General features: G+C 41.9%; 1 protein-coding gene across 4 annotated transcripts in view; it reads right to left on the reverse strand.

Moving 5' to 3' along the window:
- Nucleotides 1-5432: 5432 nt before the first annotated feature.
- Nucleotides 5433-26561, reverse strand: part of pbx1b (pre-B-cell leukemia homeobox 1b) — a 96895-nt gene continuing 75766 nt past the window's right edge. The window contains exons 3-10 of one of the 4 annotated variants that reach the window (XM_014169127.3): nt 19781-20028; nt 18038-18100; nt 15974-16164; nt 14551-14686; nt 13272-13431; nt 12327-12439; nt 11798-11887; nt 5433-8886 (exon numbers count right to left, since the gene is read on the reverse strand). In XM_014169127.3, coding sequence (XP_014024602.1) covers nt 8794-8886; nt 11798-11887; nt 12327-12439; nt 13272-13431; nt 14551-14686; nt 15974-16164; nt 18038-18100; nt 19781-20028 — 1094 coding nt within the window. In that variant the 3' untranslated portion in view covers nt 5433-8793. The remainder of the gene's footprint in view (nt 8887-11797; nt 11888-12326; nt 12440-13271; nt 13432-14550; nt 14687-15973; nt 16165-18037; nt 18101-19780; nt 20029-26561) is intronic. The other 3 variants (XM_014169129.3, XM_014169128.3, XM_014169130.3) reach the window with 3 other exon arrangements.

Genomic DNA, 26561 nt, shown 5'->3' on the forward strand with positions numbered 1-26561 from the left:
AAAACATGGTTCAGTCTGCTTTCCAACAGACACTGGGAGACAAATTCACTTTTCAACAGGACAATAACCCAAAACACAAGGCCAAATATACACTAAAGTTGCTTACCAAGGCGACGTTGAAGTGGGCTAGTTACCGTTTTGAGTTAAATCAGCTTGAAAATCTATGGCATGACTTATGAATGGCTTTATAGCATTGTACAACAACCAACTTGACAAAGGTATGAATACTTTCTGAAGGCACTATATGTTGCACTTTCTTTTCTTTATCTTTTTTAAATCCTTGGGAAACATGGTGATATTGAAGCAGGTTGGGGGTTGGGCTGACCTCTACGCACATTCAATTAGCACTTACTGGAAGATAATATTATGTGAATAGATTAATTGTCCTACTAAATATTTTGTTAATGTGTACAGAAAATTTGTCACGAGACGAATTGCAAGGTGTACCAGAAGTGCCTTCATTTGATAAATAAGCAGTGAACTGGTCTTGTGGTGAATTTAGAGAGAGGCTGCATTGTTCTTATCATTCTCCTATTAATTGTTTGGGGATTCATAATTGTCTTATGTTTCCTCTCATTCACATACTCCATGTGATTCAGATTCATCATCAGAACACGTTTTACAGCTTGATTCTTATCTTAAATAATAAGGTGAGATCTGGCATTTCTGTTTGTGTTTTATCTTTTCTAGGATACAATGAGCTTCAGGACATCACTGAATGCCACTTAACAGTAGCCTGTTCTCTCTAGTACTGTAGAGCTTATGTAAATCAGTCAGGCCGTATCCCTTTGGATTAGTCTGCCCTAACTGACCATAAGGGGTCAGCGGTGTTTCACAACAGAATTGGGCAATGTTCTACAACCTACAGTAACTCCATCAGTCTTTAGGGTGCAAGTTCATGGTCCAGATGTACACTCTCTGATAGAGATATTTTAGAGTTCGTGTTGCCTTTTCTCTGACAATTATCATGACACTTACATATTTTACTTAGGTGATAATTACATATTTCTTCTCCCTGAGTTTTGTGAATAAATACATACAGACAGAAATAGAGCATCTCTCCTACAAACTCAATGAGGGGTAGGAGACATTCTGTGGTATGATACTTGGGACGGCAGGGAAACTCAATGTGACAGCTTCCTACCCACCCAAGTTCCTCTCTAAAAATCACAGTTTCCCCCGGAAACAGCTGTGTAGATACGAAGGCATTTTTGTTGCCTTACAACCTGGAATTAAAATGTATTTTGGGGGGTTTGTGTCATTTGATTTACACAACATGCCTACTACTTTGAAGATGCAAAATATTTTTTATTGTGAAACAAACAAGAAATAAGACCAAAAAAAACAGAAAACTTGAGAGTGCATAACTTTTCATCCCCCCCAAAGTCAATACTTTGTAGAGCCACCTTTTGCAGCAATTACAGCTGCAAGTCTCTTGGGGTATGTCTCTATAAGATTGGCACATCCAGTCACTGGGATTTTTGCCCATTCTTCAAGGCAAAACTGCTCAAGCTCCTTCAAGTTGGATGGGTTCCGCTGGTATACAGCAATCTTTAAGTCATACCACAGATTCTCAATTGGATTGAGGTCTGGGCTTTGACTAGGCCATTCCAAGACATTTAAATGTTTCCCCTTAAACCACTCGAGTGTTGCTTTAGCAGTATGCTTAGGGTCATTGTCCTGCTGGAAGGTGAACCTCAGTCCCAGTCTCAAATCTCTGGAAGACTGAAACAGGTTTCCCTCAAGAATTTCCCTGTATTTAGTGCCATCCATCATTCCTTTAATTCTGACCAGTTTCCCAGTCCCTGCTGATGAAAAACATGCCCACAGCATGATGCTGCCACCACCGTGCTTCACTGTGGGGATGGTCATCTCGGGGTGATGAGAGGTGTTGGGTTTACGCCAGACATAGCATTTTCCTTGATGGCCAAAAAGCTCAATTTTAGTCTCATATGACCAGAGTACCTTCTTCCATATATTTGGGAAGTCTCCCACATGCCTTTTGGCAAACACCAAACGTGTTTGCTTATTTTTTTCTTTAAGCAGTGGCTTTTTTTCTGGCCACTCTTCCGTAAAGCCAAGCTCTGTGGAGTGTAAGGCTTAAAGTGGTCCTATGGACAGATACTCCAATCTTTGCTGTGGAGCTTTGCAGCTCCTTCAGGGTTATCTTTGATCTCTTTCTTGCCTCTCTGATTAATGCCCTCCTTGCCTGGTCCATGAGTTTTGGTGGGCGGCCCTCTATTGGCAGGTTTGTTGTGGTGCCATATTCTTTCCATTTTTTTGTAATCGATTGAATGGTGCTCCGTGGGATGTTCAAAGTTTCAGATCTTTTTTTTTAACTCAACCCTGATCAGTACTTCTCCACAACTTTATCCCTGACCTGTTTTGAGAGCTCCTTGGTGTTCAAGGTGCCCCATTCTTGGTGATGCCCCTTGCTTAGTGGTGTTGCAGACTCTGGGGTCTTTCAGGACAGGAGTATATATACTGAGCTCATGTAACAGATCATGTGACACTTAGATTGCACACAGGTGGACTTTATTCAACTAATTATGTGACTTCTGAAGGTAATTAGTTGCACCAGGTCTTATTTGGGGGCTTCATAGCAAAGGGGGTGAATACATATGCACGCACCTCTTTTCCGTTTTTTATTTTTTGAATTTTTTGAAACAAGTAATTTTTTAAATTTCACTTCACCAATTTGGACTATTTTGTGTATGTCCATCGCATGAAATCCAAATAAAATCAATTTAAATTACAGGTTGTAATGCAACAAATTAGGAAAAATGCCAAGGGGGTGAATACTTTTGCAAGGCACTGTATGTAGCCCAGCAAGATAGTCTTGGTTCTGGCTTTGAATGCAAGGTGATTGTAATACCAGTATATATATGTCCCTGATCATATAGAGAGGATAATGTTTAGCATTTCTCAGTTTGTTTTGGATTTATATTCCAAGATGGGTTGTCTTTGGCTTTGAATTCTCTTGAAAGAATGTCTTTGGGCACAGTTTTCGAGGGAAATCTAGGCTCTACATTTTTTGGAAGAAGAACATAAGTTCCATATCTGGCTCATTAAGAAAGCTTTAGGCTAACATTATAAAGCAACATTATAGCCTACAACATCAAACTCCCACACTAGAAAATGGACCATATCTCCCAAATGTAAAATTATTGCACGGTTTAAGACATGAAAGACCATGATGACACACTGATTTGTAAAATCGTTTCGAACATGTCTCCTTTATGAAACTTCCAGCACCGGAGGATCAGAAGAATTCATTACAGATCTGTGGGTGGCAATGCAAAGGTAAGAAGAGACGCAAGCATTCCTTCCAACAACATTTTGCTCAAGTGCCTTTGTCAAACTGAAAACCAATACAAATAGACACACACTTAGACCAGAGTTCCATCCATTTCAGTCCAGTCTATTCAAGAGGTAAACAGTTGAATTTCACTTTACTTCCTGAATTAAAATGGCATTGACCCCAACCCTCCCTCAGTCGAGACTGCAGTATCTCCCTCACCATGATGTGTCGATCCTCCATCTCCAACTGCCCATCATCATTCCCTGCCCAGTAGGACCCAGAGAGAGGTCCTTCCCTTAGCGATCTCCTCGAATGAGGGAATGAGGGACCTCCATAATCTCCTGCCCCCCAGGACCACAACCCTTCAGCCCCTGCAATCAGACCACACAGCCCCTCAGACCCTGCCATGTCTCTGCTTCCATAGCCATTCCCTCAGGCTTGCATTGCAGCCCTTCATACGGTGTATGATGGTTATTGTATTCCTACAGTGTATGTGTATTGTGCTGGCAGGCATTGGTTTTCTTTACGCACACTGTGAATAACACTAAACTTGATATGGGGGGTGTACATTGTGCATTGTGTTGCCATTGATACAGTGTGGGCATTGGCAAGGGATTTGTGTGCAACATGCATTAGGTTGAAAGTATAGATATGACATAAGCTATGTATTAGCACTGAAACAGTTTATGCTCAACAAATGTGTGTTATTGGATACTATAGCAGAAAACAAACACAAAATCAAGCACAAATGAAAAATATGGATTGTGAGGGACTACAAATAGTGGCCAGCAATAAACACCACCACTTTGGTTGGCATCGGTCTTCTTCCTAACTTAATTTGTTTCTCAGACACCGGTCCCTTGGCTGCTGACCTTTCAAAAAGACGCTTCTAAAACAGCCAATATGGCAAAAACAATTTATGTTTGAGAAGTAATTTATTCATGAAGTGCAGCTGGAAAAAGGAGTATGTATTGCTAGAACTAGAGAAATGCTAGAGCTTTTTAAAATATATGTCCCTTTAATTTGCCCAACTACAAGACATAGAACAAGCGGCTTCCCCTTGTAGATCAATATTGACGTACTAAATACCACCTAAAAACCAAAGCATGTTAAAGGGATTATGCTTATTGCATATTTATAAGAAAAATATAACCCATTACCACAGAATATATTATATTGCTACATACACTGTGTAGAGTGCTGTGCATCCCCAGTTGCTCTGTGCATTCAGTAGGATAGCTTACAGTACAGTGAATTCACAACAAGTATTTGAATGGACAGCAAGGTACAGGTGAAACTCATTAACCAGGTTGTTTTGCTGACGATTAAAGCACTTGAATAGTAAGTGCAACTGATTTTCTACTCAGTATGGGATTTATGCCTTTTCAAGAGAGCAACGTACAGTAATTAAACTCACAATACATTTTTGGTTTGTAAAGCCATGGTGAATATATTAAAGCATACAGTACACATCCAACAGTTCCTCTCTTTCATCCTCCTAACAGAGCCTACAAGAAACCCTTTGATAGAAACAAGGAGACATCCCCATGTAATTATATTTGATCATGTTTGCATATGTCACTCCCACAGTCTCCGTCACGCTCTGTGATTTGGCTGCTCTCTGATCGTTTTGGAAACCTTTCCTAGTTCCTTATCCACCCCCCTCCTCCTCTCTGCTATGTGTGGGAGGTAGGAGGGGAGGGGGAACCGGGGGCGTCTGTCTGCTTGCTGTAAGCACACAGCTTTCACTCACTTAGAAAACTGAGAAAATGTCCCCTTCACACCCTCTCCAGCTCACCCCAGCTCTGACGTTATGTCAACAGTGAGAAAATGCCCCCAATGCTTAAGCATGTTTTTGAAGTGTGATGTGCGATCCTATCTAGAGGTGAAGGACTGACAAGTCTGAGACGTGTAAACTTATGTCCTACAGTAACTTATGACCCTGACCCTGTTACTGAAGTCTTATATGTCTTAAATTCACAATCCTTGATTTGTTTTTCAGTCAGCTGCATCCCCACCACTTGGTTTTGTTATAAAGCTAAGGGACGGTGCTGAATAAATTAATTTAATGTATGGAAATCTCCACAGTATGTGTGTGACAAGGAAAACCAATGAGGACAATACAAAAGTATGCAACAAAAGAAACAATTTATTTGGAATATGCATTACCAGTACAAAGAAAGAGACCATAAAACCTACACCTTGTTAGCTATTTTTTTCTCCACAGAAAACAGGTTTTAAATCGGAATTAAAAAGACAATAGTTTTGCGGTTTCCAATGTTATAGGTTTTTTTTTTTCTTTTTTTTTTTACATATGCAGAGAGATCTTAAAATGTCAAACCTGTCAAGAAAAGGATCCATGAGTTCACTCTGAAATCTTTATAAAAAATAAGTAACATTCAAAAACACTGCAGTACGGTATTTTATTAAAGAACAAAAGACATGCCACAAAGAAAACATTTGATGTTTTACAAATTGTTCAGTTTCTTCTTTCTTTTTTGTAGTTATTTTTTTTCTTCCTTTTATATCCAAAAACTAAAAGCATCATTACATGAAGCTTTCAATAATAATGATGATACTGGAAAGGCAATGTGAAAAGTAGAGTAACTTTTACTTATTTTACAGGCAACGCATCACAAAAGCTATTGTTCTGCTTGTCACATGGCTAAAATCTGTATCGAAAGGCCAGGACACCACTCAAACATACTCCACTCATAGGATACCTATGTGTTGTCCGTCAACTGGACTGTCGGATGTGGGAGCAAATTAAGCCATTTGTAGTTATCGAAAAAATAACAAGATTTTGCTTCACTCATCATGGTACACTTCCACATCTCCAAAAAGTACATCAAATATAAAATGTAGTTTGTGAAAGAAGAGCTAAGTTCTGTGATATGCAGTCTATGGTAGATTCAGCTGTGTGGTACTGTGGTTATCTATACAGATGTTGGTTATGATTTTAAATACTATATAATGTATATCTATTACCGTGGATTTAGTTGGGCTAAAAACACTGTCACGAGACAGTGTTCATACAAACTTTTCACATCACCTTTAATTAACAAGACAGTACCCATTTTAGAAGCAAGCTTTTGTGTCAATGCTTTAGAAAGTACAAAGTGAACCAGTGAGTGGATTATATCCATAATGTGAAAGGAACTCTGTCCTACTGTCTGTCTGTCTCTGTCAAACATTTACTGTAGCTGCTTTGTTTTAAAATGGATACTGTCCAATTCCCCCAAAAAATGCAAAACAAGAATAAAGGTGCACATCTACATATATAGAGCATTCTTGGGCTAATTCACATTATGCTAGCAAGAAAATAAAATATAACGTACTGTAAGTCCTGTAACCAAGCAAAAGAAAAGTAAAACAGTAGCCAAATGTATTTATTCACAACGTGAGGACATAAAAAATATATCCAAACATCTGTATCTGTCTGTGTGCCATCAGGGTTAGTCTTTTCCATTTCATTTCTATAAACAAACACTACCGTGTTCTGACTGCATTTTGGTGTTTTGAGTACAGAAAGAGTACCTGAACATTCCTATGAGCTGTTCGTGCAGTACTTCAGTTAATACACAATTTTACAAAACAAACAGAGTTGAGTTGGTCAAGCTGATCCCAATGTATAGAGCTGAAGCTTCTGCAGTTCTTTTTTGGAATCTACGTAATAGTATGGTGGATATGTTGAAATGCCCAAGAAGGCAATGTGTATTTGTGTGTAAATAAATACTGTAGCTAAAATCAAATACAACAAAATTAATACATCTAATTACATTTTTTTAAATTTTATTTGTGTAATTTAGACTGACGCCATATGCTAGGAGGATGCGGAAACATAAGAGTGAATCGAGACCAACCTTGCTAACCAAAATGTAAAAACAGGATGATATGAGTGATGAGGTTGAATGGAGAAATTCAAACTGGGTGACAATAATAAATGGACAGAAATATACTACTGAGAAATAGGAAATAAAAGAGCTAACTAGCACCAAAAACACCAAACAAAGACAGTCATTTTGAGAGATATTTCATCATCATGTGTAGTCGTGTCTTCAATGACTACAACATTATACCACAAAATCAGAATTAAAATTTACATTAAAATGCCTTTTTTTGCACTTAAACAAGTAATTTTGGTTACCAGCAGTATTTGGCTATTACGATAACACTGATGTACAGTGATGGTGATAATGGTAGTGTATGTATGTGTACAGTATGTATACACACCATATGTTCCATATATGAAGACTGAATAGAATAGAGAACAATTATCATTAATGTGTGTTCTCTGTACTGTGTTCTTCTCTTTGACAAATATAAGTGTTACCCAGGGTAATCACTGTAAGTCACTGTGCTTAAAGACATATTGGCTTATTATAATCGATGCTAATGTACTCATTGATTAAGTGTTCTGGGTAGATTTTAAACTGCAGGTTTACACACTACAAACAATATTTCAAGAGCAGGGAATTTATTAGAATTCCAGTAGCTAGAATCACCACGATCCATTCCCTTCTGACCTTCCAAACCGTCTCTTCCGTTTATTCTGGAGCATACTGTTACTCTCATAATGTTTGCTTATGCATTGTTTATCACTCATGCTATGCTGCGTTCAGTATGAGCAGGAAACATGTTTAATGTCTTATTGGCCAATGTGGAAGCTCTGAAACGGAATGCTTAAAATGAGGAGGAAAGGTTGAATCTCCTTTTCAAAGCACCCTGTTGATACTCTACTAACATGAAATGTAATTAAATACAGTAATGAACCATTTTTCATATGAAATTTCAGAGGGATGTTTTATTTACAAGCACAATTCATATTATACAAATTCATCTCCTGTGTTGAACTTTGGCACTAGACAATTTGAATAGAATTTATTTTATGTTGTGAATTAAGTAATTATATAGGGTGAAACTTGTCACAAAGGCAAAACTGTCCTAAAAAACAAGCCTTGAGACAGGACAAGAGGAGATTGAGAGCTACTGTCAATACCAGTAATTACAACAACAAAAAACAAAGCTTATTTAGAAGATGTCCCGTTGTTGTTGTTTTCTTGTTATTTTGAATAGAGGTAGTGTGAAAAGCATTTAAATCTACGAGATACGGGCCATACTGTATATACGTGTTGTAACTGTTTGCCTACTGTGTTATAAGTCAGATGATCACACAATGAGGCAACATGGATATATGGCGAAGAAAAGTGTACAAACAGACAGTGAGGGGTGTAGATAGGTGGAAGAAAAGAGCCCTACTCAGGCTACTGGCTGACTGGCTGACTGACTGACTGTGTCATGGTTGGTTGTAAAGAACTGTCTGGTAGTGGTGATGGTGTTTCATTCTGTAGTCCCCACCCGTAGAGAGAGGTCTCCTGCCCTGTGACGAGTCTAGTGTGTCACCTCCAGTCCTGATGGGGGGAAGCTGGCTGGATGATCGAGGGTGGAGGTTAGGGCTGTCTGGACGGCGGTGGAGGAGAAGGGTGGAGGGATCAGTTGGACGTGTCCGAGTGAACACTTCCGGGTCCTTCTGTGGGTGATGTCACTGATGAGGGGGTGGTAGCATCCTGCCAGCCTCCGTTTGCCTGAGAGAGAGACAGGAGAGACAGAATGGAGGGAGGAAGTATGAGCCCAGGCATAGGACACTAATTATCCCTATGTCTTTGCTTCTTCTTTTTTCTCTTCTCTTTCAGAGTACACATTCATTATACAGTTCAATTCGTTTATAATATCATCTTATCTGCAGTATTGAATGCCGTATCTGTGAAGTCCTGAGGCCACGTGTAGTAGGTACGGTATGAGCTTTACTAATGCTAGAACGACCCCATAACAACAAAACCAACATTCCACTAAAGCCTCAAGCCAAATCTGCATTGGACGAACATCTGATTCACTCAAATTACAGTAACCTAGACCTCATATTTCAGAACAGAATTGTCACAAAAATTGTACTTGTTTAAAGGAACTGAAAATTCTGTAAATCACATATATATACCTCTCAGATCACATGCAGTGTGCTCAAATTTCTATAATGAAGACAATTTTGTCTTCACTTCAAAACCAATACTGCATTTTTGTGTCACTGGGGTTGAGATAAATGGCTGTTACATTCAACGACACACGTAATAACAGTGACAATGTCTGAAAAGGACCTTAAAACAAAAGTCACAAAACAGTCATAAGAGGAATCAATGGTCGCCAATTGTGACGTTGAATGAAAACACAACGAGGGACTCGTAAGCCATTTCCAATCCCGGAGACAGGCCTGCTAAAGAGCATTGAGATATTAATAGCAAATTTCATGCCATCAGAAACACTGGAAATGGTCCTTGACAGCCTTTCATTTCAAAGCCTGTTATTTTAGCCAGAAGAAAGTCTGTAATCAAAAATGGAGGAAAAAGAAATGTCTTCAAATGTCTGACTTTGGTGACACTCTCCCTGTCTATTTCCAAACTGTAATTACTGCTCTTGTCTACCAAAAAACCCATTATGTAACTGCTCAGTCATTATCAACACAGAGAGAGGGGAGTCTTTTCATCGTTTTACAGATAGGACATACTGCCGACCTCCCTCTCTCTCTCTCTCTCCCCTCTCGCTCTCTCTCTCCTTATCCATCTGTAAAGCTGGACGAGCATAAAGTTTGATACACTGTTTCTAAGCTGACAGCTTTCCTGGGCTTTGCTTTGTGAATAGGTTCGACACTGAGGTAAATGTGTAATTTTCAACTTTATATTCATCTATTCATCTCCAGCACCACCCCAACATCAACATATGTGAAAATGGTGCGTTTCTATGTTTTGTAGTAAAAAAAAGATCGAGGAAGATAAGTTTTTCCAATGACATCATCGGTGTGCATCATGTGATTTTAGCCAATTATGAGTAGGCATTGCCCACTAATTGCCTACCAATTGGTTGATGATATCATTGGAAACACTTATCTTCCTCTATCTCTTTTACTACAAAACAAAGAAACGCGTCATTTTCTCATTCTGTATGTTGATGGGGTGGTGCTGGAGATGATGAACATGAAGTAAGCAAATTGTGACATTTCCCTTTGACACAAATACTATTGCAGTAAAATGCTGCAGAGAGGCAAGGAAATAAACTAGTCAACCCCACTCCAGAATTCAAAAATGTATAAATAATTTCTGTAAGATATGATTACAGTTATTATATCTCCCCAAATCCTACATTAAGAATGGAGAACCATATTTGTATGTGATATTTTGTTAGGGGAAAAAAATGAAAGGATAACAACGTAGGCCTAGCCTGCTGTTACATTTTTATTCCAAAAATCAGATAACACGATATCCTTCTCGTATTACGCAGTAAGAGGGTTCTTTAAAAGCTATGAAAGTGTGTGGAAAAAAATAGAATATTGTGGCATTTTAGGACGTGGTACAGCAAGCAGGGGTCCAAGGATAACGATATCCATAAGGGGAGAGTGCTGTCTGAGAACAGGGCTTGAACACGTTAGTAGTGCTCTCTCAGGGTTATCACAGCCTCTTCTGTGGGAGGGAGATGAGCGTAGAGTGGAGAGCAAGCCAGGAAAGGAGGGGGGATTTGAATACACACTACATACCCCACTTTTGTTTTACAGGAGGCATTTCATCTCATTATCATATGGCCATTGAGGCACGGCGGGAGAGGAAGCCAGAAGCCTTGCCGCGTGGCTGTGTGTGCCTGTGACCGTCCTCTCTCTCTCGTCGTAGCTCTCACCGACCCACACTGCCGCGGCTCGCTGTCAGGGCCATTAGTGTGGTGGGAGCATGATCTGAGCAATGCGCTTGGATTGCTGTCCCAAGTCCACACTCCGCTCTCCTTGTGTCTGTCTTATTGATTTTCCCTTTTACGACACGGCTTGTCGCTGTGAATTTCCCTGCTGTTTGCAGCCGCCAGCTAACCTCCCCCCTTCCTCCCCTCCTCTCCTCTGCCCTCACCCAAAACACACACACACACTCCCCCAAACCCAAACCCCCCCATCCCCTAAGAAAAAAATATAACATGGTGGAAATACGCCCCCATGTTATGCCCCTCGGTGCTCCGTCGAGAGGCTAGCAGTTTGGCTAGTTTTATTTTTAGTGTGACTCTACTCTGGGGTTGTTCTGATAGGGTTTTAACGGGGCCTCTGGATCCGCAGTGATGATTAGGATCAGGTGGTCGGTGAGGGCGTTGGGGGGCGTCCGATCCACGCGTCAAAGGATGTGTCACCTGTTTGTGCCATTCCTGCACGGCCGCGATTGGCTGCAGGTGCTACGGGAGAGCTGATTGGACGTGACAGGCTCAGGCGGCCGCTCCGTGTGTGTGTGTGTGTGGCCGGCCCCACGCCGTTCTGGCGTTCTGCCCGTGGCGTGACCGATACAGAAGCAATCAACTAGGTGACTGTGGTGGAGCTGAGACAAGTCCTACTAAGTGGCATTCTGAGCCCTATGGCTTTGAAATAATTGGTAGGGGGAAGAGAAAGCGAAAAAAACGTGTGGTTTTTTTTCTCCTTACATTGATGCCCTGCGGACTGTACATCTGGCTGGCTGTGAGGCCCTCACTGTATCCGCCTGTCTGACTGATAACATGGCGAAGGGTATCCACCTGAAACACAACAGAGGAACACAAACAAAGCAAGGTCAGAGCACAGAAGATAAACAAGACTAACACTGTAAGACAAAGACAAGAAGGAGCGTGATACACAGTACTGGCAGAGAAAACACCCAGGAAATACATCCAGCCATGGACAATACGAAGCAAGATAACCAAAAAATGTTATTACGTGTCTAGAAGACTGTCGAAAGGATGAAATTAGTGAGCGCTGCAGAGAGCACTGAATTATTTTCATCATTACACTCGCTGTAATGTTTTAGTATGGTGGAAGACGATACCTTGAAAACCCTATGGTGTGGCGCTATTAGGAGCCCATAGTGATGTAGACACTGGAGGAGTACTGAGATGCCTGTGGTGCGTTTAGGATAGATTACAAGGCCTATTCTTAGGGAGGTGGATCTGTTCCTACTGCTTCGTTATAGGGCCCTACCTGTGACTGCACGTTGGCTCCCACCTGAGCCCCTTGGTACGAGTCCCCATTGAGAGACTGCACGCTCATGAACAAGTCACCGGAGTTTGACATGTTAAAAGATCCAGCAGAACCTGGAAGAGGAGAGAGGGAGCACTGGAATCACAGAGCAGCGAGAAAGAGGAGCAAGCAGAGCAGGATTCAGCCACTTGGCCCCGTCCAGGGTTAGACCCGGAGAAGCACCATGCAAAGTGTCAGCAGGCAAACAAATGCAGTTAGCGCTGGACGCAGGGGTGGGCAAGTCCAGTCCTCAAGGGCCTGATTGGTGTCACACTTTTGCCCCTAGCCCCAGCTAACACACCTGACTCCAATAATCACCGAATCCTGATCTTCAGTTTAGAATGCAATTTGATTAATCTGCTGTGTTTGCTAGGGATGGAGAAAAGGTGTGACACCAATCAGGCCCTGGAGGACTGGAGTTTCCCACCCCTGCGAGAGAAAAAGTTAGAAGTAGAGCTAGGGTTAGGGCCAGAGCGAGCAGACAGATTAGAGAGTGGCAGCATAAAGCTGAGGGAACGGTGAGTCGAGTACAGTCGTCAGATGTGTTGTCGTTGTGACTATTTGTCAACATGAAAGTAGAATGATAGTATGACTCTACAGTCAAAGTATCATGAATGATATGTTATGTGTTTCTGTAAAACTGTTATTCATGGTCAACAAGGTAAATGAATTCAGTAAATTCAATTGGTACAACAAAATGTACATGTTCTGTATTGAGATAAAGTACAATAAAAGGTGTGTTCATTGAAAAGAAGACAACAGCGAAGAAAGTATGGGGTCCTGGTATCCTACTCTTGGACAAAGACATTTTCCCTTTTGACTTGAGCATAGAAAAATGCCCTTGACTGATATAGAGTGCATTCAGAGCCTTCCAAATAACCCATTGGTATTATTCTTTAGTCTCACCTGCAGAATTTGGAGTGGAGGGCGAGTTAGCCTGGCTTCCGTGTGAGGAGACGTTGGTCGCGTTCACAGCAGTTTTGGCAGCGTACATGTTGGCTTCTTCCTGGAACTTTCCAATGTTTTTCTTGTATCTGATTCTTTTATTTCCGAACCAGTTGGAAACCTGTACAAACAATGTGCAACTTGTAAATGTGTACACAATGTTAATGTTACACAAATAAATGTCCCACTTTTTTACTGAGCAAATTCTGAGCGTGAAATCAGAATCAGAATGAGCTCTGCATGCATGGCCCTCCACTGTCTGGCATATCCTATCCGACACTGAAGAAAGACTTTGTCCAGGGCCCGTCAAAGGTAGTGCAGTATATAGGGAATAGGGTGCCACTTGGAACACAGCCTTTTGAGGTAGTAGGGAGTACTACCACTCGCTACGTAGACCAGTACTGTGAATCCACATTAGTGGCAGAAGGGAATGATTGCCAGTAACAGTCTCATTATGTCAGTATGACTGCAGCTATCATCAGAGCTCACGCTAGCACCAATCAGTCAACATCCACTATCTAACACTCATTACAGTTAATGGACTCCCCAATGAACCTACCAGGATAAGCCAGCTAGCGCTAATGATAAACAACATTAAAATAAAAAACGAAATCAATCCTGTTGCTAAGTTTGAACAAATGCAGAGAGAAGGTAGGTAAACATATTATTTTTAACATAGACCCAGGAACACAGAGGTCGAGTCCCAAATGGAACTCTATTCTCTATGGGACCTGGTCAAAAAGGGCTCTGGTCAAAAGTAGTGGACTATATAAGGAAAAGGGTGCCATTTGGGGCACAGACAGATGCTCAGCTAATCATTCAGACCCCGAAGCACGTTGTTTTCATCAAACAACGCCCAGATGCATCCTCAAAATAATTTTGCATAAACTTAATGAAACCGTTTGAGGAGATGATGGATGAGAAACACATAACATTACTGCTGTTTACCTTGGTATTGTTGGTGCATTCTTAATTACATGATCAATCATCATATTACACTATCAATTTAGTCCCTGTGATGTAGCCTATGAATTAAGAAAATAATGTAATGTTCACATCTTAAAGGCCCAGTGCAGTCAAAAAACAGATTTTCCAGTTTTGTATGTATATTTCCACACTATGAGGTTGGAATAATACTGTGAAAAGGATTATAATGGCCTTCTACATCATCCACTACTGCCTCTAGTCCTGTTCTACGTGTACTGTGGCCTTCCTGAAGACAGGTGGCGCTGTACTGTACCTGTGAAACTGTGATGGAGCACTTCTTGGCCAGCTCTTCCTTGGCCTCTTCACTAGGGTAGGGGTTAGACAGGTGCGAGTAGAAGTACTCATTCAGGATCTCTGTCGCCTGTTTGTTGAAGTTCCGTCTTTTCCGTCTACAAGGAGAATGATAGAAATTGGTTAGTTTGGACCGGAATAAACACTATGTAAAATAGGTACAGTTAATACCGTCCGGTCAAAGCATACACAAATCTGAAGCCTACATAGAGGAAATCTGTCAAAGCCACTTGCGCTAAACAGGCAAAACTGGGGCACCTCATACAGTAACAACGCAACTACCACCCAATTCGATCCAATACCTTCCATACAACTGCCACCCCATGTCAATACAGCTGCCTAAGCTGGTACGAAATATGTTTTCTTTGTGGAGGTTCACTAATAGAAATGAACACCGCCTGCAAATCCTGACAAACAACAGAACACTGGCCTTCCTTATTAAAGGCTAGAAAACGTGCCACAAGCACGCGCTGATGCTAGTTCGGTTCACTGACCCCTCCATCTCTTCCTGATTCTCCATCTCCACCCTCTATCAGGTTATGTCTGCATGTGCCACATCTCATGAGAGGGCTTTACATAAGCTAGGTCGGGAACCCTGTAAAATGCTTGCCGCCATGCATCGCATCGATTGACTGGTGAAAGAGATTTGTGCTGAAATCTTCGTCCCGCACTCCAAAAGCCTGCTTGAGAATATGTAAATGTGCACAGCATGGTGCTAGGGCAGGCTGCAGATTAATCAGTAAAGCTGCGACTGGTAGGGAGGCAGTGCCTCTCTCTCTCGCTCTCTCTCTCTCTCGCTCTCTCTCTCTCACTCACTCTCTAACTGAAAGCCCTTCCCTTCTTCCCTCCTTCCCCTGCCTCCCTCCCTGCACCACAGCCACAATAATTTGCAGAAGAATAGGGGGGAGCTTTGTAAGAAGAGCCCAAGCCTAATTTAAATGTTATGCTTCTGACTCCGACTCAGAGTGAGATTTATCCTCAGAGAAATGTATGCAAATCCAAAACATGCATCAAAAGGAACAAGGGATTATATTAAAAAAGGGAAATATTTAGCGTTATGGAGCCTGGAGAGGGGAGATAATTGTCAGTGGCCAAGCAGCAAGGCTGTAAGTGCTGGTTCAAATGGCACCAATAGATGTGCCGTAGGTAGGCTCAAAACTTTGGTTGATTTAGGAAGATCAGTTGTAATGACGTTGTACAGAGTGGTGATAAGCTGTAGAATAACATGCTGTCAACATGACTGTAAAAGCACCTGATGTGAATAATGCAGTTACAGGTATGGAAATACTGTAGCTAGCTATGCAAGTCAACAAAAACATCGCAGTGGTACAGTGACTTTGCACACGGTAATTTGTACAGCTGTAGGCACACACACAGACACACACCTGGCGTCGAGGAAGCGTGAGCGCAGGATCATGACGGCTTCGCAGGTGCTCTGTTTGAGCTGCATCTGGATGGAGCTGAACTTGCGGTGGATGATGCCCACCATGCGCTCTATCTCCTTGGGAGAGATGGGCCGCGTGCGACTCTGCTCCCTCAGCAGGTTCATCACGTGGGTGGTGAACTCGTTACACGCCTGCAGAGGGGGGAAAACAGACAAAGAGAGAGGTGATCAGATAGATAGAGAAATCTGGATTGTTACATTTACATTTGAGTCATTTAGCAGACACTCTTGTCCCGAGTGACATCAGTTTCTTCTATCTAGACTGTCAAAGAAATGTTGTTGGTGAGAGTTTTCATAGCAGCCTCACCATGATGATGGTGATATACTATATGGCTATTGACGGGCTGGGTGGTGTCCTCTAGCATTGGATTAATGCAGTGTTTGCATACAGTGCAAAAATATACTGTATGGTATTAGTCAAGGTCATGCACAAAGACAGAAATGAAAAATGTGATGCAAATTAAGAGGTGTTTAATGTATGTAGTTCTGGGGAATGCTTCCATGCTGTGAAGCCAAGGGGGAATATAAGTGGTGATATTTTGTAATATTAAACAGAAGTGGCAATGGCAACTGTAAGTGTCGTTTTTCAGAAAGGAGACATGGAGAAATGACAGCTGCTAGTCCCTGCTGACGAGCAGCAAACCTTCTCTTCTTACGGCAGTCGAGTCGCAGCTGAGCGGGTTGAGAGATTAACATGCCATGATGATACACTCACCCTCCTGGGTGGCACTAGGCGTGAACCTGACGTGATATTACAGTATACCTCTGTCTCCCTCCCTCTGTCTCCCTCCCTCTGTCTCCCTCCCATTCTTTTTCTCTTTCTCTTGAACTCTTTCTTGTTCTCCCTCTCCCTCTTTCCCTGTCGTGTCTTGTTCTCGTTCTCCTTCTAATTCTTCCCCTCACTTTCTCTTTCTCTCTCGCGCCGTCACTCTAGAATATGTCTGTCATATTCACACTCATCTCAAAGGGCCTTTATTGACATGAAAGCAATAGTTATCAAAGCAGAAGGATGCGAATGGAAAGAGAGAGTAACAAGACAAAGTACGACAATACAAAAATGTCTGTACAACGAATGTAAATGACAGTGAATAGGTGGTGATGATATGAGAGGCAAGGTGCAGAGTAGTCATGCGGTTGGTGTCATACAGTGATGCATGGGGATGACAGTGAAGCCATCTGGCAAAACCCCAGATAGACTATAGACATAATGTCATCATAACAACATTGGTTGACACACACACACACACACACACACACACACACACACACACACACACACACACACACACACACACACACACACACACACACACACACACACACACACACACACACACACACACACACACACACACCACACAGAGAGAAATGTATATCCTGGTTCATGTGTATGTGGGCCTTGTCTGAAACAAAGTACATGCAAACATGGTATAGTGCAATGTTCTGATTATGATGCTACTGGAAGCATCTAAAGCAAGCAGACATAGCATCAATTACAAATAAACGTACAGAAATAAATAAATATATAGAAAAATACGAAATAAAAAAAAAAACCTGTTAAACCACTAATAAATTGTGGTGATAAATGATAAGTGAGTTATAGTATTTTTTTCTCCGTAAGCAACACTGCGGCTTTAAAAGACTGGGTTGCCATCCAGTTCCTAATCCTGATCCTGACAGCGAAGGTCTGTTCCCTATCACTGAGATTGTAAGGGAGGGAAGCGTGGTATAAAATGCTGGGTTTAGAAAGCTCTGGGTTGTAAATAAAAACACTGGAGCCAAGTTCACATTGGATTCGGAATAAATTTAGTTACTAACCCAGCTTTATAAATACTAGTCAGATGTGGAAAAATGTACCTGATTCAACACCTCCCGAAGGGTGTCTATTTGGTAAACAACCTAACCAAAGTAAAATAATGTTATTAACTAATGATATTATGACTATAAAATATATTATCTCTCTATATAGTGTATGGTTGGGCAGTGGTCTGCAGTGGAGGAGTACCTTGTTTCCGTTGCCATGACTCCCTGTGTAACTGTCCCCCCTCCATCCGCACTGGGATACCATCTTAAATACAGTATATTACAGATATATTACATATTATATATAATTATATAGCACATTGTCAGCATGTAATGGTGGCATAGTCGCAGGACTGTTTTCCACACTACTTCTGACTGCTACAGTCCTGCCTATTGTATGTGGCTCCGGGGTGAAGTTTCCCCTAGGTACAGATCTAGGATCAGCTTCCCCTTCCCCAATCCTAAACTTAACCATTAGTGGGGACAATGCAAAACCGATCCAAGATCAGCGTCTAGAGGCAACTTTACCCTACTCCACTGTATGTGTTTTTCAGGATGGCAACCCTGTCTACAGACTAGACTAACATCACAACACTGAATCCTGTTTACAGACTAGACTAACATCACAACACTAAACCCTGTCTATAGACTAGATTAACATCACAACACTGACTTTGCTTTTTTATATAAATGTAAGCAGTGTCTGGGACTATACGGAAAATACATTTGCATTTCATCAAACAGGGCATGCATTCATTCCAGCCAGTCAGGGCCTTAACATTTGACTGTGTGTATATTGGTTAGGAAGTAGACAACGTTATGCAGTAAAATCCACTCTGATTTATTGGCATGGCAGATAATGACATGGAGGAGAAGAGAAGGAAACTGCACATTACATAGGGATGCAATGGAGATGAGAGAAAATCTGTCACGTCTTTAGATGGATGCCATAAATGTAGAAAGCCTCCTTAAATTGGGATGTAAATATAAAAAGATGTATGGCTCAGTTGGTAGCGCATGATGCTTGCATGCCAGGATCGTGGGTTCGATTCCCGGGACCACCCATATGTAAAATGTATGCATGACTGTAAGTCACTTTGGATAAAATGTCTGCTAAATGGCATATACAGTGAGCTCCAAAAGTATTGGGACAGTGACACTTTATTATTGTTTTTGGCTCTGTATTCCAGCACTTTGCACTTTAACCTCATAGTCATTGTATAATTTCAAATCCAGACTGTCAGCTTTAATTTGAAGATATTTTCATCCATATCGGGTGAACCATTGAGAAATAACAGCCCTTTTTGTACATATTCCCCCCATTTTAGAGGACCAAAAGTATTGGAACAAATTCACTTATATGTGTATTAAAGTAGTCAGAAGTTACGTATTTGGTCCCATATTCCTAGTACACAAGGATGACATCAAGCTTGTGACTCTACACATTTGTTGGATGCTTTTGTTGTTTGTCTTGGTTGTTTCAGATTATTTTGAGCCCAATAGAAATTAAATGGTAAATAATGTATTGTGTCATTTTGGAGTCACTTTTATTGTAAATAAGAATAGAATATGTTTCTAAACACTTATACATGAATGTGGATGCTACCGTGATTACAGATCAATTCTGAATAAATCATGACTAAATGATGAGTGAGAAAGTTACAGGCGCACAAACATCATACCCCCCAAAAATGCTGACCTCCCCCGTTATTGTAATTCTCCTCCAAATGGTGCGAGGTTTAACATGTCTTGGTGGTACGATATTTGTGCGTCTGTAACTTTCTCACTCATCATTCTTCAGGTAGTCATAGGTTAACAAATAATCACTGTGATGGGAATGGTGGAGCTGGTGCGTTTGGGTTACAGGGTTAGAGTATGTGGTTATGGTAAAAGACACCTAAGACAGTAGTTCTCTGAGGGGTGAGTGTATCCTGTCCATCCTTACCTGTTCGTATTTCTCCAGCTCTGTGTGGTAGATCTGTCTGATCTGAGAGAGCTTGGCTCTGTAGTCCGAGTGTTCCGCTGAGTTATCCGCTCCTGCCCCGCCTCCTGAGGCTGCAGCTGCAGCCGCAGCCGCTGCAGAACCGCCCCCTTTCTCAGGTCCAGACACGCCCTCAGCCAGCAGCATGTTGTCCAATCGCATGAGCTGGGCATCTGGAGGCTCCTCCTCCTGGGCGCCACGGATACTCAGCACTGCAAACGACAGGAAGGGTCAGAGGTTAGAGGTCAGTCACACAGGTTACCAATCACAGCGTCGTGACGCCATAGGTCACTCACACACAGCGCTGTGACAGCATAACAAGCTCCACGCCCTGCCTGACTCCACGCCTGACACACAGAACACACACACCATGCCTGACACATCCTCCTCCTCTGGTCTGGAGAGCAACGGCGCGGCAGAATTGTTTTCTTTTCACCGCGGTAACGCTTGGTGGTGCATCCATGTGGACTGTAAAAGCCAGCAGGCTCAGACTGAGACTACTCGAGTACAGTGTGTAGTGTAAATGGCAGTAGCAGTACATAGTGTAGTGTAGCTGGCAGTAGGACATCCCTTTCTGGACAGGGTTCATCCAGTTGATAAATCACCTGCCTCTTTATGGTTCATCTCTGTGCCAGAATAAAGGCTACGGTGCTAGACTCTGGCAAGACTACACTATAATAAAACTCAATTTATATAATTTCATTAACTTAAAATGCAATTTCAATAATAACTACCAGAGCATTGGCCAGGACTGTTTGGTATTCAATACATATGTCATAAAGCAATTTGTGATATTGGAGGAATAAATAAACAAATGCTATAAATGGGGTTTACGCTCTGATAATGAATGAGGCATCGTCTCTGAGGAGTCAGTTATGGCATCCCAAATGGCACCCTATTCACTTTATAGTACACTACTTTTGACTAGGGCCCACAGGGTTTTGGTCAAAAGTAGTGCACTATACAAAGAATAGGGTGCCATGTGGGGACATCATCTCGGTGACATCACTGGTGTCTTAGGTGCCTTATATCAGTATTGGGATACATTGAACTGTGGATAATGGTGGTTTTGTACTTCACTGATTACCAGTTCAATGTGTAAATGTGACCTCCATGCATTCACACAGAAAACACACTGATTGATGCTCTTACCGTGGTGCTTGGTTACTATTCTTACAATGCCCTAACAGTGCTGGTTCTTAAAGCGTAAGGATCTGGGCGACAACTGAAGTCTGTCATTGAGCGATAGTGCACATTGTGAGGCCAAGCACTGGACTTGGCAGTGCGTGTGGAGTGGCAGAGCGAAGGTATTCATGCTGTTCCCTTTCCTTCCTCTAGAGGTCTCCCTCGCTGTTCATTAGGGTAGACAAGGCCGACCTTCCAATTTCTGAAATAACACACACTCACAGATCTATCCATTCTAATTACAAACACCTTCTCCCACTGTCCATGAATTCAAACTGATAACAGGGAAGACAAGTGCGTCAAATGTAGCATACACAATGTAATTACTTTAAAGGCTACAGCCACTTATCCAGGCTGCATCACATCCTGCCGTGATTGGGAGTCCCATAGGGCGACGCACAATTGGCCCAGCGTCACTCGGGTTTGGCCGGGGTAGGCCGTCATTGTAAATAAGAATTTGTTCTTAACTGACTTGCCTAGTTAAATAAGGGTTCAATTTAAAATGTAAAATATGCAGTGTCTATATACAGTGCCTTCGGAAAGTACCTTTGACTTTTTCCACATTTTGCTATGTTACAGCCTTATTCTAAAAAACTGTTTTTTAGAAATGATTGCTAATTTATAAAATAAAATCAACTGAAATATTACATTTACATAAGTATTCAGACCCTTTACTCAGTACTTTGTTGAAGCACCTTTGGCAGCGATTACAGCCTTGAGTCTTCTTGGGTATGACGCTACAAGCTTGGCACACCTGTATTTGGGGAGTTTCTTCCATTCTTCTCTGCAGATCCTCTCAAGCTCTGTCAGGTTGGATGGGGAGCATTGCAGCACAGCTATTTTCAGGTCTCTCCAGAGATGTTTGATCGGGATCAAGTCCGGGCTCTGGCTGGGGCACTCAAGGACATTCAGAGACTTGTCTCAAAGCCACTCCTGCGTTGTCTTGGCTGTGTGCTTAGGGTCGTTGTCCTGTTGGAAGGTGAACCTTCGCCCCAGTCTGAGCGCTCTTGAGCAGGTTTTCATCAAGGATCTCTGTACTTGGTTCCATTCATCTTTCCCTCGACCCTAACTAGTCTCCCAGTCCCTGCATCTGAAAAACATCCCCACAGCATGATGCTGCCACCAACATGCTTCAACGTAGAGATGGTGCCAGGTTTCCTCCAGATGTGACGCTTCGCATTCAGGCCAAAGAGTTCAATCTGGGTTTCATCAGACCAGAGAATCTTGTGGTCTGAGAGTCTTCAGGTCCCTTTTGGCAAACTCCAAGCGGGCTGTCATGTGCCTTTTACTGAGGAGTGGCTTCCATCTGGCCACTCTACCATAAAGGCCTGATTGGTGGAGTGCTGCAGAGATGGTTATCCTTCTGGAAGATTCTCCCATCTCCACAGAGGAACTCTATAGCTCTGTCAGTGACCGTTAGGTTCTTGGTCACCTCCCTGACCACAGCCCTTCTCCCCGATTGCTCAGTTTGGCCGGGTGGCCAGCTCTAGGAAGAGTCTTGGTGGTTCCAAACTTCTTCCATTGAAGAATGATGGTGGCCACTGTGTTATTGGGGACCTTCAATGCTGCAGAAATGTTTTGGTACCCTTTCCCAGATCTGTGCCTCGACACAATCCTGTCTATGAGATCTACGGACAATTCCTTTGACCTCATGGCTTGGTTTTTGCTCTGACATGCACTGTCAACTGCGGGACCTTATATAGACAGGTGTGTGCCTTTCCAAATCATGTCCAATAAATTTAGTTTACCACAGTTGGCCTCCAATCAAGTTGTAGAAGCATCTCAAGGATGATCAATGGAAGTAGGATGCACGTGAGCTTAATTTCGAGTCTCATAGCAAAGGGTCTGAATACTTATGTAAATAAGGTATTTCAGGTTGTTTTTTATTATACATTTGAAAACATTTCTAAAAACCTGTTTTTGCTTTTTCCTTATTAAGTATTGTGTATAGATGGCTGAGAATGATCATTTTTTAAATCAATTTTAGAATAAGGCTGTAACGTAACAAGGAGTCTGAATACTTTCCGAAGGCACTGTATGACTTACTGACTTTAAGGTCAATGTTTGAGAATTGCTATTTAAAACATTAACCCTCATCACATGTCTCATTGTCTCTGAACAAAAAGGAACAGGCAGGGAATACTTCATTAATCCAGAGACAATGGGAGTAGCTTGTAGCATTAAACCCAGATTAGATCGCTGCCCCAGCCATGGGTGGCCATGGGTGGCTGGGTGGGGGTTTAGCGGGATGAGAAAGAGGCCGGCTGTACGGCCAGAGGGAGGCTACCCCCACTGCTCTCCCCTGTCATTAGAGAACGTCCTTCATCACACTGAAAAGGTAGGGATAAGGTGGAGAGAGGGGAGTCCCCCTGGGTGTGTGTGTCTGGAATGACACCCTATTCCCTATATAGTGCACTCCTTGCCCTGGTCAAAAACAGTGCACTATATAGGGAATATGGTACCATTTTGGACACTGCACTTGTCTTTTACATCCACTACGACTCTACAAACTCGGATGTGTTTCAGATTATGTTGTGTCCAGTAGAAATGAATGGTAAGTAATGTATTGTGATGTTTTGGAGCCCCTTTTTTGTAAATATTAATAGAATATGTTTCTGAACACTTCTACATTAATGTGGATGCTGCCATGATAACGGATAATCATGAATCAATCGTGAATAATGTTAACCTCCTCATGGTTTAGGAGTATGGTCTTTGTGCCCGGTGTAACTTTCTGGAATTTGACAACTTTAATACACTGTAAAGTTAATTTATTTATGACACCTTCAGATGGAGGTGTGGGGGCGTCTAGACAGTATAAACAGCATAACATATACAGCGCTGTGAAAAATGATTTGCCCCGTCTAATCTTCTTTACTTTTGCACATTTTGGATACTAAATGCTATCAGGTCTTCAACCAAAACCTAATATTAGATGAAGGGAACCTGAGTGAACAAGAACAAATAACACAACCGTTCTGCAACACCCAATGCCCCTGTGTGAAAAATACATTGCCCCCCCCCCCCCTTCACTCAATAACTGATTGTGCCACCTTTAGTTGCAAAGACTCCAACGAAACGCTTCACTCACGTCGCCGTGGAGGAATTTTGGCCCACTATTCCATGCAAAGCTGCTTTAACTCAGCGCCATTTGTGGGTTTTTAAGCATGAACTGCTCGTTTGAAGTTCGCAAAAACATCTCCATTTGGATTAGGTCTGGACTTTGACGAGGCCATTCCAAAACTTTTCATGTAGACTTGATTGTGTGTTTTGGATCATTGTCTTGCTGCATGACCCAGCTGTGCTCCAGCTTCAGCTCACAGACAGATGGCCTGGCATTCTCCTGTAGAATTCTCTGATACAGAGCAGAATTCATGGTTCCTTCTATTTAGGCAAGTCATCCAGGTCATGAGGCAGCAAAGCATCCCCAAACTATCACACAACCACCACCGTGCTTAACCGTTGGTATGAGGTTGTTAATGTGGAATGCAGTGTTTGGTTTTTGCCAGGCATACTGGGACCTTTAATGGGACTTACTATATATTGTACTCTAGTCATGGCTCATACTATATTATGTGTGTATTGGTATTTTAATTGCTAGGTATTATACTGTAATGTTGGAGCTAGACACACAAGCATTTCGCTGCATCTGCGATAACATCTGCAAATCTGTGTGCCCGACCAATAAACTTTGATTTGAAAATAGTATAACCCTGTGTAAAAATTTCTTGAACAATATTGTTATCACCTTTAATTCCTCATAGGATAATACCAGAGGAATACATTTCTAGAATAGTGGGAATTAAATACTTACTGATACTGTATGCAAGTTAAACTACATTTTGGACTTTGAGTAAACCTGGATGACTAAACCAAGCCTATCGTTTACTGCAAGTTCACACAATCTTTCCTGTCCATTGGTTAAAGGGCAGGGATAAGGACTTCCAACTAAGTCACACAGTTAACAGAATTCTGGGACTCAAAGAGCACACAAAAGCTAGGGAGGACGCTCTTCTCTTCTTCACAGCTGTTTGCAGCTGAAAGAGGCTCACAAATTTCTTCCCAAAGTCATAAAATGTCTAGACTGTCAAATGAAAATGGAACATAAAGGGTATGTCCCAAATGGCAGTCTATTCCCTTTTTAATGCAGTACTTTTGTAGTGCAAAAGTTGTGTACTAGATACGGAATAGGACGCCATTTGGGATGCTCCCAAAAAACCCTCCTGCATTCATGCAATGATTTGATTCTGGTCTGCCAAGTCTTGGAAAAGGAAAAAAGAAAAGGAAAAAAAATGCTGGAGTATGTCTTTAACATTCACAAAGTGTTTATTTTACTTGGCCTGAAGTACCACCCCCATCAGTCTTATAAGAGAGCGACCGTTCTACGCTTATAAGATCTTTCTCATAGAGAAAACCAGAGAAGGAAAATATTTGATCCACAAAGTTCAGCAACAAAACGCACCAGAAAAAAATGAAAGATTTATGTGATACTGTAGTTAGAAGAAAGTAGTTATTTGTGGAAGGCTATAGGCTAGGGACATGAATAATACTATCATTTAGTTAGCATAATCTGAACATTCCCAGCGTTTCCCAGCGTTTTCATACATGTGATGCAAAGACAGAATTGTTTTCTGAGCAATACAATAGCTACAAGAAACTGTCACTGTTCAATCCCTTCATCCTCCCTGTATCCTGGTTTCACTCTGGAGTTATTTGGGCATTTGGTTTACACAGATGGGACCCCCAGAGGAGAATTATCAGGTCTTATGAGAGACAGACAGGACCCCCAGAGGAGAATTATCAGGTCGTATGAGACAGACGAGACCCCGAAAGGAGCATTATCAGGTCACATGAGAGACAGTACCAAAGGACCTGCTGCAGTGTGCATTTGCCTCCAAGGATATTGGAGTATATTATTTAGATATGTATATTGTATGATATAATTGATATGTAAAATATTGGAATTATTTGGGTATTTGGTTTCCGCAGACAGGAACCCCATAGGAGCAGTCGGCTGAAGCAGGGATCTGGGACCTGCATTGTGTCTGGCTGCCTCTGCCTGGTCTGCAGGCGATTCTGCCCTGATGGAGGCAAATTATGATTTATTTATTCCACCCTGAACCTAAAGCACATAATTAAAACCATGGAACGGATTATCTTAAACAAATACAATAAATAAAGAAAAGAAAGAAAGGGGGGAACAATGTGCCTCAGTAAAACGGTCTTTGCTGTGGGTCATAATTACACGAGTCATTGAGGGCCACTTTAGTGGCTAATGGCAGGCTAATTGATTCATCCTAATGTTTCCCAGCCTTGGGTTTGTGCTGTGCTGCTCCAGACCTGGGTTCAAACACTATTTGAAATAATTCCATATACTTTAGCTGGGCTTGATTGAGCTTGCCTGTCGCAATGGACCAATAGAATAGTCACAAAACTCTGCCCATCTGACACTCCAGGAAGGCTAAAGCAAACACAAAGTATTTGACAAGACTTCAAATAGCATTTGAACCCAGGTCTGCTCTGCTCTCCCTGTCCAATAGTGCTGCTGAACTTACTTAGC

Source organism: Salmo salar, chromosome 23 (genome assembly GCF_965601325.2).
Source record: "Salmo salar chromosome 23, fSalSal1, whole genome shotgun sequence".
Lineage (NCBI taxonomy): Eukaryota > Metazoa > Chordata > Actinopteri > Salmoniformes > Salmonidae > Salmo > Salmo salar.